This window comes from Neomonachus schauinslandi, chromosome X (assembly GCF_002201575.2).
Source record: "Neomonachus schauinslandi chromosome X, ASM220157v2, whole genome shotgun sequence".
Classification (NCBI taxonomy): Eukaryota; Metazoa; Chordata; class Mammalia; order Carnivora; family Phocidae; genus Neomonachus; species Neomonachus schauinslandi.
The window spans coordinates 980375-992749 of record NC_058419.1 but is presented as its reverse complement, the minus strand read 5'-3'; the positions used below and the strand labels follow the sequence as shown (position 1 = coordinate 992749).

The following is a 12375-nucleotide window of genomic DNA, read 5'->3' as shown; positions in this document are numbered from 1 at the left end:
TATGCATAACATGTATGTACATACTTACATATGCATGTGTGCAGATATGTACATCTGCATATGCAGATATATGGGTATTTCTGTCTAGGCAGAATACCTCCTATTGCACCTACTATGCGCGCAGAACTGTTCTAACTGTGCCAAGACAGACTCTGCCTTCACTGGAGTCTACAGTCCACTAGAGGAGACAGACAAATAAAACATAAATAAAGAATAATGGTAATGATGTGTAAGGAAAAGGAAAGAAAGAAATAGGGTGTGATGGCTGGTAAAGCCGACATTTCTCAAGGAGCATGATATTCAGAGACTTCCAATGAAAAGCCGGCTTTTATTTCCCCTTTGAACCACGTTGGCAGAAGTTCAGGATTCCTGAGTCCGAGTGGCCAAGCACTGCCTGAGTTCAAGTCCAGGCTCTACTGGAACCGTAGGCCTGCTACCTACCTGCTGCAAGTTTCCTTCTTTGTAAAGCACATACACCACAAAATCGCTCCGAGGATAAGCTGAGCTAATACACAAGAGCATTTAGCAGAGCTCCTGGCTACAGTGCACATGATGCGTTGACTAGCTAGGGTTGCTGGATACAGGACCAAACACTGTATGTGAAAAGCCACAAGAAAGATCTCTGGGCGTGGTTCTCAGATGAAGAGGACTCTACTCTTACATCCTCTTAAAAACTAAGGGGGGGGTGGGGTATAGGGAATGATAAAGGTCATAGGGGGTGGTTTCTGGCTTCTTCCAAATTCCCACCAGACCTGTCCACTTTCTGCCTGGTGTCTGACTCATTCCTGTTCCACTTTGGATACTGGGAAACATGTTATATATCTATGTTTTAGGATAACTCCCGGATGAGGAAAGAAACAGAGGAGACACATAACATTGCACACGGATATCTATGTAGTTTGGGCTGAAGGTAGGGACTAAGGTGGCAGAGAGCGAGCGGCAAGCCTGGAAGAATTGGTCAGGGACAGTCTGTTTGCACTGAGTTGGACTCTGGCTGGGAAGGATTCACTGCAACTTTGCAAGTAAGCTTCTCTGTTGTAGCAAGGATAAAGAGCTTGCCATCACTTCATTTCCTTTTATTTCAGTGCTTTCGAAGCTCAGTAATGTGACTGAATAGCTAACTGCACTTACTAAGCTTCCCAGGTTCATGAAAAGAAAAGGATTTTGTCCTCAGGAAGCACACGGTCCTGTGCCACCCTAGAGAGCTGCAGCTGACTCCCCACCGCCACCTAGTGTTCCAGTGTGTGTTTCCGTGGCAGGTGACAAGCATAAAGTAAGGGTGGAGACGTTGAAGCCATTGGCCACTGGAACTTAGGACTGATTAACATGCTAAAGGAAATCAGAGTCAAGATCTCAACAGGTTGAGGATTAGGGGCTCCCCAGCAAACTCCATGAAGGTAAGTGAAATGTAACGCTAGGTGCACAATACATAGGAATACATGTGCTTGCATGTGTATGAAAGAGAGAGCAAGTGTGAGCAAGCCCAGGAGTGGCCCAGGGCAACCTCAGAGCTAATTTGTCCTGCACACAGCTCAAGCTGATTGGAGATATGAGAAATTCTTCCCTGCCTATGAGAAGTAGCCGAGTTCTGTCCTTCTACCTCCCCGGGCTGAACAACCCAGTCGACAACAGAAAAACTGGAGTTCCGTGAATTACCGAAAAACACTGATATTTAATATTTCCTGGAAATCAGCAGCAGCAACAGCGTGGGGAAAACCAGAGCCCTCCAGGACATCGTCACCCACATTCTACTTTTACTGCATCTGTTGTCTGTGGCTGATGCAAGCAAAGCTGTGGAGTGGCTTCGAAGCCACTGAAGTCACTTGTAACGTTCAGGATGTGGCACGTTCAGGCCTGAAATCTAGAACCAGGTGAAAGGAAGGCACCTCTAGCCGTGTAGTTTGTGGGAACAATTCTGATATCAAGCAGCCTGTCCAGACACGCTTGAGGAGGCGGGCGGGCCTCGTCCCCGGCCCCTCCCGCGGCCACCCCCCCCACCCCCGCCCCGCGCACAGGAACCCCAGCTCTGCTCTCACCTGCGCCATCCTCCAGCTGGCCGAGGTTGCAGACCTGACTGATGCTGTACACCCACACCAGCATTTCCACCTCAGTCTTGGCCACCAGATAAAAGGTACGAGAAGTCGTCTTGACAATGAACACGAAATTATTCTGAAACTCCTTCCGCACGAAGCCAGGGCCCACGTGCTTCCAGACGGCGCACTCGCTCAGGTCGATGGCGCGGATGGGCTTGCTCGAGTGCTTGCTCCTGTAGTACTCCAGCACGTCGGGGTTGCCGCTCATGCGGCCCCGCCGGAGGACAAACCAGCGCCTGCGCCAGGCCTGCGGAGAGGCGATGCGACAGGGAGTTACTGCACCAACGGCGCTTGCTTCATGACAAGGACGGCAGAAAAATCAACCGGCCATTCCAACAAGGAAATGCTTTGGATGAAATGACTAATGCACCATCTTCGAGTCTGTTTTATTCAATGACTGTAAGGACGGGTCCTCAGGACTGGAGTCGTACAATCGTCACCATGGATGCGGCAAAGGTACGTAAAAGAAACGGATGTATACTCACGCTGAAAAAAAACCTTAGTGACTAATAAGAAAGCTTTCTTACCACCATCCGGCTCAGTCCAAAAGCCAAGATCAGACATTCAAATCACACATATGAGGAGTGCCCACCATTGTATCATCTAACACTGTTATTTAACTTCTAGAGAGTTGCTCAACAAGAAAGGAAGAATCATATACATTTGACTTCATCATCTGAAGTTGACGACTGTCTTTCTGTAAACCCCCAAGTGCTCTACCAGAACCCATTTAGTCTCCAAAAATATCCTATGGGAGAGGTAACTATTTTTATGTCCATTTTCTGTATGAGAACATTGAGGTTCAGAGAAATTAACTAAGGTGTCCAGCTGCAGGAAGGGATTTGAACTCAAGTGAGGATGGAAGAACTAGTAATGCGTGTGAGGTAAAAGAAAAAGTAGAGAGGGGGAGTATAGCCAATTCTTTAGGGATGTCTGACTATAAAGTGGGAGAGCTCTGGGCCAAAGGATTTTTTTAAACTTTATTTTAGAGACAGAGCAAACAGTGGGACGGGGAGAGGGAGAGGGAGAGAGAATCTAAAGCAGATTACACACTGAGCACGGAGCCCGACTCAGGGCTCAATCCCATTACTCTGAGGTCATGACCTAAGCCTAAACCAAGAGTTGGTCGCTCAACTGTATGTGCCACCCAGGTGCCCCCAAAGGATTTTTTTAAGAAGATTTTATTTATTTGACAGCGAGAGAACACAAGCAGGGTGAGCAGCAGAGGCAGAGGGAGAAGCAGGCTCCCCACCGAGCAGGGAGCCCGATGTGGGGCTCGATCCCAGGACCCTGAGATCATGACCTGAGCCGAAGGCAGACGCTTAACGACTGAGCCACCCAGGTGCCCCTTGAATTTTTTTTTTTTAAAGATGGAAGACACTTAAGCATTCACCTCGTAAATCACAGTGTTTCCCAATCCGGGATTGGGACGCCCCAGAGGGCATCTGACGAGAGTTGTGTTTTGCATGTCCTAAAGGTTGGGAGTGGAGCAGGACAGGAATTGTCTGGCCCAAAGCTATCATGCCCTGTTGAGAAACACCAAAACAATTAAAAGGAACTTTCCTCAGTGCAACAGGAATCTCAGAAAGAGCCAAGCATTGAGGTACAATGATCAGGGAAAGCTTAGTCCATGCTCAGAAAAGAGAATGATGTTCCAAAGAAACATGGCTCTGCATGCCACAGGAGCTACTAGGGAAGACCTAGGGCTCCTCGGCTCCCCACTTACCCCTGACCTAGAATGAGCTACGTCCTTGGGTATGAGGCCTAGGAAAAGATGTTTATTTGCAATTGACCGTGGCCCCGCCATTCTAAGGAGTCCTCAGTATCTGTAAACTTCCCTGCCCTCTCCTGGAGAACTTCCTCAAGTTCCCCATTTTCTCACAGGCTGACGGGCCGGCAGCAGGGCTCTTAACCATTGGAGATACTCGCTGTTGCAGTTGGCAAATGCCAAGTGGAGAGATTTATAGCTCTGTGGTTTGCTCTTCTGAGCAGGGGCATGTGTGACAGCAGGAAGTGTGGGCTTCTGCCAGGAGGCATGGTGACCACTGGGACAGGAAGTCTTGTATCTCGAGCTTCATGCATGCCTGACACATTTATAAGCCCACCAGCTTAGACCAGGATGCCAGGGGAAAAGGAAAAGCTGCCGTCTGGAGTGTTCTCAGATCCCTCCCTGCCCAGGGCACATGAGATCCAAGGCAGCAGAGAACCTGGTCAAGCACTGAAAGGGGGAAGGCCAATCATCACAAATGGCCTACTATGTCTCCTCAGACTAGAAAACCCTTTTGAAGCCATGGCAAGGGGCAGCCATGAGAAGGTGGGCAGCCGCTTCACGCTGGGTTGGGACAAGGAGGGGAAAACGGTGCCTGGCAGGTGAGCCCTGGCTTGGTTCTGCCTTTACAGACACTGTAAACCTCTGAGGAGACGTTTGTCCACTCAGAAGAGGGACAAACCAGTGTGATTAAGTCCTTGTTTTTGAGACAGGAGAAATAACAGCATGTTTGTGTGCTCATGGGAATGATGCAGGAGGACGAGAAAAATTACTGATTTAATAAATTCCTGTTGCAAAAACATGGCATCGGATGGGGTGGGGCCACTAAACAGGAGAGAAGGAGCTCAAGCATCACTATGGGCTTTGGAACATGGGGGGATGGGAAACTGGGCAAACAGGAATATGAGCCCTAATCCCTGGCTTCCCCGAGATGGTGCTAGGCCCAGGGAAGGGGTCCAGAGGATGAGGGAACACCACGTGTGCCTGCTAAGGAAAGCCTTCATGGGGGATCCTGGGGTACCCCAAACTTTCCAAAGGCGACTTTGGTAGGGAAATGTGAAGAGGAACTTTGTTGTACTTCCCAAAAATGATTCTAAAAGAGGAAGTCAAACTGAGTGCAGAACCAAGTTTCAACTTAATTGCTCTTAGTTTTATGGGAACAGCTTTCTCATCCTTTAATAGTTTTGGGGGGAAAATTAATATCAAGAATCACCACGCATCCTGCCAGATGATGGAGACAGAGAAGGAGGTGAGAGCTGGTCCCTAAAAGAGCCTGCTCTCTGGCTGGGATGGTAAAGAGGTAGAAATATGAAATGGGTAGATTTCAACCCAGGGCAATGACTGCAGTCATTTGTTCAACAACTATCTCTTGATGGCCTACCATGCAGACCATGGGAAAACAGAGGTGCACAAGGCACACACCCTGCCACTCAGCCTTGTGGGCAGCAGGGGAAGCGGGCAGACGGATAAACAGACAATTGTTTAGGGAGGTAAGCACTATGATAACGGAAAGCCCAAATTCTAGGGGAACACACAAAAGACACAACTCTATCAGACTGGTGGGCCTGGGGAAGCTTCCAGGATGGCTAAGCTGAGCCTGAAGAAGGGCCAAGGAAGCAGCCAGGGCAAAGGCCCTGTGGTGACGGCTTATATTCCAGTTATTTTGTTTCTTTTTTGTAATGCAGGTATCTGACTTAAGCTTTGATTGCTGAGGCATCCATTTCAAAGAGGCTTCTACTTCAAAGATACTTTCTCCCAGGAACACATGGCCACAACAACAAGATGGAGAGCAGGGCCCCTCACCCCACCAAGGCACCGCGATTGATTTTGGTAACTGACCATTTGGGCCGCTTGTTTTTTCTCTTCCCACGCTTGTGTTTCAAACTCACTGATAGTAAGCCCATGAAACCCTATGCCCCCACCCTTGACCCTAATAAACGCATAACCCCAGGCCCCCGTGAGCACTCTCTCTACCGACGACCTTGCTGTGTAGCCCCAGGTGTTCTGTGTCATTTCCAGGCCTCGTAAGTAAAACACTTTTATTTCTTCAAAATTTCCTAATGGTTGTTGCTAAGGGGCATCTTGCAATCATAGTAAGAACCACAGCAATGGCTACTGAGGGGCTGAGACCGGCCTGACAGGCACCAGGATGGAAGACGCACGAACAGAGAAGGGCAGGTAGTTGGCAGGGCTGTGCAGCAGGCATGGAAGCAGAAGGAAAAATGACAGTCACCCAGTAACTTCAATAGGAAGCAGCATAACTCACCAGCCCGCCCTCCCTCAGGGTTTTATTTTACTTTTATTTTGTATTTCTTATTTTTTTTAAAGATTTTATTTATTTATTTGACAGAGAGAGAGAGATAACGAGAGCAGGAACACAAGCAAGGGGACTGGGAAGGGGAGAAGCAGGCCTCCCGCCGAGCAGGGAGCCCAATGTGGGGCTCGATGCCAGGACCCTGGGACCATGACCTGAGCCCAAGGCAGACGCTTAACGACTGAGCCACCCAGGCGCCCCTACTTTGTATTTCTTTTAAAGATTTTATTTATTTGAGAGAGAGCATGTGCGCGCACGAGTTGGGGAAGGGGCACACGGAGAGGGAGAAGGAGGGACAAGCAGACATCCCACTGAGCAGGGAGCCCTTCTGGAAGTGGGAGACATGTGACAAAGACCCCTGAAAGCAGTTGGCCAGCACCAAAGCCTGGCTGGCTCAGTCTTGATCTCAGGGTTGTGAGTTTGAGCCCCATGTTAGGTGTAGAGATTACTTAAAAATAATAAAGTTAAAAAAAAGATCTGACTAGGGTCATGTCAGAAGGACTCTGGAGTCAACCTAAAGAAGCTCCACTGGCCAAATATGGAACAATTTGAGCTTTAATGAATATAATAATTACAGTGGCTTGAAACCCCTCAACTATGTTTAAATCCATGCATTCATCATGATATTAAAAGAGAAGAATTTTTCATCCTCAGAGGATGTGAGGGAACCACTTCATTAATCCTGCAAACTGGAAAGCAAAGGGAAAGGAATTGATCATTATCCTGCTTCTCCTAGACAAGCCATACCACTGGGAAGATGAAGGGAAACATCTTTTTATAAATGTATTCTGACTAATAAAGGAAAATAAATGATAGAATTAGAATATCACCATTTTGCTATCCCCAGAGAATTAGTAGGGATACGTATTAAGCATCAACAGTTGCTAGCTCAGGAAGCAAAACAGGCAGACGTTCTGTGCCTTCAATAGCCTGGCATTCGGGTGTAATCAGCCAAAACCCAGACTGTGGGAAATTTGGCATCTCAAAGGCCTAGGTTCTTCCCCAGATAAACGATAAGAAAAAGAAAGGATGGGGGGCAGGCTGTCTATGAGATCAAAACTTTATTTACTTTTAAAGATTTTATTTATTCATTCGAGACAGAGGGTGGGGGGAGAGACAGAGGGAGACAGAGGGAGAGGGACAGTCATGATCTCCAGGTCCTGGGATCGAGCCCCACATAAGCAGGAGCTTTAATTTTTTTTTTAAGATTTTATTTAGGGACCCCTGGGTGGCTCAGTCGGTGAAGCATCTGCCTTCAACTCAGGTCATGGTCCCAGGGTCCTGGGATCGAGTCCCGCATTGGGCTCCTTGCTCAGCGGGGAGCCTGCTTCTCCCTCTCCCTCTCCCACTCCCTGTGCTTGTGTGCCCTCTCTCGCTTTGTCCTGTCAAATAAATAAATAAAATCTTAAAAAAAAAAAAATGCACATTAGGGGCGCCTGGGTGGCTCAGTCGTTAAGCGTCTGCCTTCGGCTCAGGTCATGATCCCAGGGTCCTGGGATCGAGCCCCGCATCGGGCTCCCTGCTCAGCGGGAAGCCTGCTTCTCCCTCTCCCACTCCCCCCTGCTTGTGTTCCCTCTCTCGCTGTGTCTCTCTCTCTGTCAAATAAATAAATGAAATCTTTTAAAAAAATAAAGATTTGGGGGCGCCTGAGTGGCTCAGTCAATTAAGCATCTGCCTTTGGCTCAGGTCATGATCTCAGGGTCCTGGCATCGAGTCCTGCATCGGGCTCCCTGCTCAGCGGGGAGCCTGCTTCTCCCTCTCCCTCTGCTGCTCCCCCTGCTCATGCTCTGTCTCTCTCAAATAAATAAATAAAATCTTTAGAAAAATAAAAATAAAGATTTTATTTATTTGAAAGAGAGCGAGCGAGCATGGGGGGGGGGAGACAGAGGGAGAGGGACAAACAGACTCCCCACTGAGCTGGGAGCCCGACGTGGGGCTCCATCCCAGGACCCTGGGATCATGACCTGAGCCGAAGGCAGATGCTTCACCGACTGAGCCACCCAGGTGCCCCGAGATCAAAACTTTAAATTATAGTGCTTAGGGGATGCTCATTGGAGTGACAAGAACATTAAAAAATTGCAAAGAAGAGATTTCTACACATGCCAGGGTAGGACTAACCTACAGGGAGAAGGAGGTCGTGACTGAGGTGAGGTACATGGAGACGTTTCAGCCCGGGGTGGTAAAATTATTTTCCAACTGGCTGGTGGTTAGAAGGGTGCTCATCTAATAATAATTAAACCATAATTTGTTCTATGTGGTAAAAAGGATTTTATTTTATTTTTTAAAAGATTTTTATTAATTTATATGAGAGAGAGAGAGTGTGTGTGTGTGAGAGAGAGAGAGCGTGCGAGCGCACAAGCGGGGGGAGGGGCAGCAGGCAGAGGGAGAAGCAGGCTCCCGCGGAGCAGGGAGCCCGATGTAGGGCTCGATCCCGGGACCCTGGGACCATGACCCGAGCTGAAGGCAGATGCTTAACACTTAACTGACTGAGCCACCCAGGTGCCCCAATAAAAAGGATTTTAAAACAATTCCTCTGGAGGGGCGCCTGGGTGGCTAAGTCATTGAGTGTCTGCCTTCGGCTCGGGTCATGATCCCGGGGTCCTGGGATCGAGCCCCGCATCGGGCTCCCTGCTCGGCGGGAAGCCTGCTTCTCCCTCTCCCGCTCCACCTGCTTGTGCTCCCTCTCTCGCTGTGTCTCTCTCTGTCATATAAATAAATAAAATCTTAAAAAAAAAAAAAACAATTCCTCTGGAGAGGGCATGTTCACGGATCCATTCGATAAACGGTTATTAATTGCCTACCACGTGCCAGGCACTGTGCACAAAGGGAAGAAAAGAATTTCTAGGCCCACAGAGGGGCCTCACATCCTCTGCTGCTGTCTCTTCTCACTTGGGAGCTGGTTTCCATGGCTGCACTGAACTCCACCTTCTCTCCCCTTGGACCTCCTCTGCTGGGCAGCTCATGAGCAGCTCGGGAAGCCAAGATAGAAAGGGGGGGAAGTCAACAGTTCTGGATAGACTGTGAAGACGAGCATGTCCTGCACCAAGAGGATCTAGAAAGCAAAACCACTATGCAAACAATTAGCCACAACTATGACTCAGAAATAGAGTACAAGAAGGGGGGGCTGGATTAAAAGTCAGGACCTGCATTTGAATTCTGATTCTACGTCTGACTTTCTGGGTGACCTGGAGCAGTTAACTTGACTGCTGCGAACCTCAGCATCTGCAAATGGACATGATATGCCTTGGCCTGCAGTGAAGCAATGAGAAATGGACAGCAAAACATTATCAATTTGAAAGTAAATTATAAAAAAAAAAAGAAAGCAACTTATAAAATGATGATGGGACTTGTCACCAGAGCACAAGGCACTGCTTGCCCTGGGGAAACTGCTTCTCCTCTTCTGGAACCCATACCCCCTGCCGTGCAATAGTGGGTTCTGAGGGCTTTTCCAGTTCTGATAATCAAAGATCTGTTTCCCATCAGCCTTTCCTGCCACAGCCACCAAGCTGACTCATGACCACCCCACCAGTATCATCTCCAACAACAAAAACCTGCAACATCCTGTAACCTTGCGGAAAAGTGTTTATGCTCATTCCTAGAATCTGAGAAGGGCTAAAACTGAGCTCCTCCAGGAAGGTGTGTCTAGGTCACAGGTCTGTTTATTTTTATGGAATTGTTAGCGGAATAACTGAATCTCATCCTTCTAAGAGTAGAAGCTATGTGTTGTTCTCCTCTTAAACCAACCCAACTTGCTGACTTCATAATTTACAAACACCTCCTGGTTTGTTTCTCGATACACAGTGACCCACCAGGTTAAACAAAAGTGCAAGTGCCGGCAAGGCTGAGGTGGGGCTGTGCAACGGTGATCTAGGGAAGGGGGCCTGAGACTTGAATCTGAACTTCTCCGTGTCCCCCGCCCCCCGCCCAGCTCATATGCTGAAGTCTTAACCCCCAGTGCCTCAGAGCGTGACTGTATTTGGAGACAGAGGCTTTACCAAGTTAAAGTGAGGCCATTAGAGTGGGACCTAATCCAATACGACTGGTGTCCTTATAAAATGGAAAACTTGGACACATACATAGAAGGAATATATCGTGAAGACGCAGAGGGAGGAGACGGCTATCAACAAACCAAGGAAAGAGGCCTGGAATAGATCCATCCTCCCAGCTCTCAGAAGGAACAAACCCTGCCGACAGCTGGGTCTCAGACTTCTAGCTTCTGAAATCATGAGACAATCAATTTCTGTGGCTTAAGATCCAGCAAAGAAATACATTCCTCAGCCTTTATTATGTATTTGAACCACCTGGGAGGACTTTTATTTCCAGCCACATTGGTGTACCTGGCACTGAACTTATCTCCTACCCATAAAACCAACTAGAAAACTACACCAAGTATATGCAACAATTGCTTTTAAACACTGGATGACAGTCAGTGCAGGGCTGGGACCTGCATGAGAAGAGAAACAAAAGAGGTCAGCCCAACGACCACCCTGGCTTTCAGCCTATAGGCCCATTTCCAGACTACAGTACAGGGAGGTGTTCCAAACAGATTACAGCATTCTTGCAGAGTTGGGAAGACAGAGATAAAAATTCTGGATGGTTGAGATGGCTGAACTTCACAGGGAAAAGTACCAGAGAGGAGGGAGCCAGGTAAGTAAAGAGTTCCAGAAATCCACATAGGAATTCCCTCATAAGACTTCAGCTGAATACTAACAAGCACGTGCGTGGGGTTAAACTCCATGAGGTGAATGCAGTAACAGCTACTGGAGACCCACAAACTGAACAACCACCAGAGCTCACACAGGGCTGGGACATGTCTAAGTTCTGATCAGCTAGACTAGAAAAACCTGAAACATTCAGTAAATACTCTTAGAAAGGCCACAGCTTAGAGTTAGAAATAGGCCAAACTGGCCCTGGAGTGTAACTACTCTAGCTTTGCCCTAGGAAAGCTTAAAAAGAAGCCTTGAGGGGGCGCCTGGGTGGCTCAGTAGGTTGAGCGTCCGACTCTTGATTTCAGCTCAGGTCATGATCTCAGGGTCCTGGGATCGAGCCCTTTGTGGGGCTCCCTGCTCAGCGGGGAGTCTGCTCAAAATTCTCCCTCTCCCTCTGCCCCTCCTCCTGCTCTCTCTCTCTTTCTCTCTCTTAAATAATTAATTAAATAAATAAATCTTTAAAAAAAAAAAAAAAACAGCAGCAGCAGCCTTGGAATGATCAAGCTGATCTTCAAGTTACTTAATTGCCTGCCAGAACAAAGTTCAGCACTTTGTAAAGGAAGATAACAAAATCCAGATACTCTACAATATAATATTTACAATGTAAATAATCCCCCCAAAACTACTAAAAATGGAAAGAGTCAGGAAAATGTAGCTCATAATCACGAAAAAAATCAGTTAATACACAGAAGCCTAAAAATCACAGAGATGACAGAATAAGCAGACAAGAATTTAAAACAGTTCTATTGTTTGAGGTTTAAAGGAAAACATGTTCATAATGAGAGGAGAAATAGACAAGAACAAAATTGAACTTGTGGAGGTAAAAAATACATATCTGAAATGAAACATTCATTGGATGGGTATAACAGCATATTAGACACTGAAGAAGTGACCGGTGAATGTGAAACACAGAAAGAATACCTGGGAGAGAACAGAAACACCCAGGGAGCTGCTAAAAATGCACAGAGACTAATTCAGCAGGCATTTGTAATGATTATCTCGGCAGACTGGGATGCATAAAAGCAGCCCCCCTTTCTTTTTTTTTAGATTTTTAAAAAATTTATTTATTTGAGAGAGATAACAGAGGGAGAGGGAGAAGCAGGCTCCCTGCTGAGCAGGGAGCCCAACTTGGGGCTCAATCCCAGGACCCTGAGATCATGACCTGAGCCGAAGGCAGATGCTTAACCCACTGAGCCACCCAGATGCCCCTATTAATTTCTTTTAAAAGATTTTATTTATTTATTTGACAGAGAAGGAGAGAGCACAAGCAGGGGGAGTAGCAGAGGGAAAGGGAGAAGCAGGCTCCCCGCTGAGCAGGGAGCCCGACGTGGGGCTCGATCCCAGGACCCTGGGATCATGACCTGAGCCGAAGGCAGACGCTTCACCAACTGAGCCACCCAGGTGCCCCTAGCAGCCCCCCTTTCTAAAGGTAAGTGGCCAGAGATGAGAAGAAAGGAAGGAGTCAAGAGACATAGCATGCACAAAATTTGA

The 12375-nt window shown here is 47.7% G+C and overlaps 1 protein-coding gene across 3 annotated transcripts in view; it reads right to left on the bottom strand.

Moving 5' to 3' along the window:
- The window catches only part of GAB3 (GRB2 associated binding protein 3), an 88123-nt gene that overhangs the window by 39798 nt on the left and 35950 nt on the right, over nt 1–12375 (bottom strand). For all 3 annotated transcript variants that reach the window (XM_021682828.1, XM_021682839.1, XM_021682836.1), the window contains exon 2: nt 2037–2340. In XM_021682828.1, the coding sequence (XP_021538503.1) occupies nt 2037–2340 (304 nt within the window). The remainder of the gene's footprint in view (nt 1–2036; nt 2341–12375) is intronic.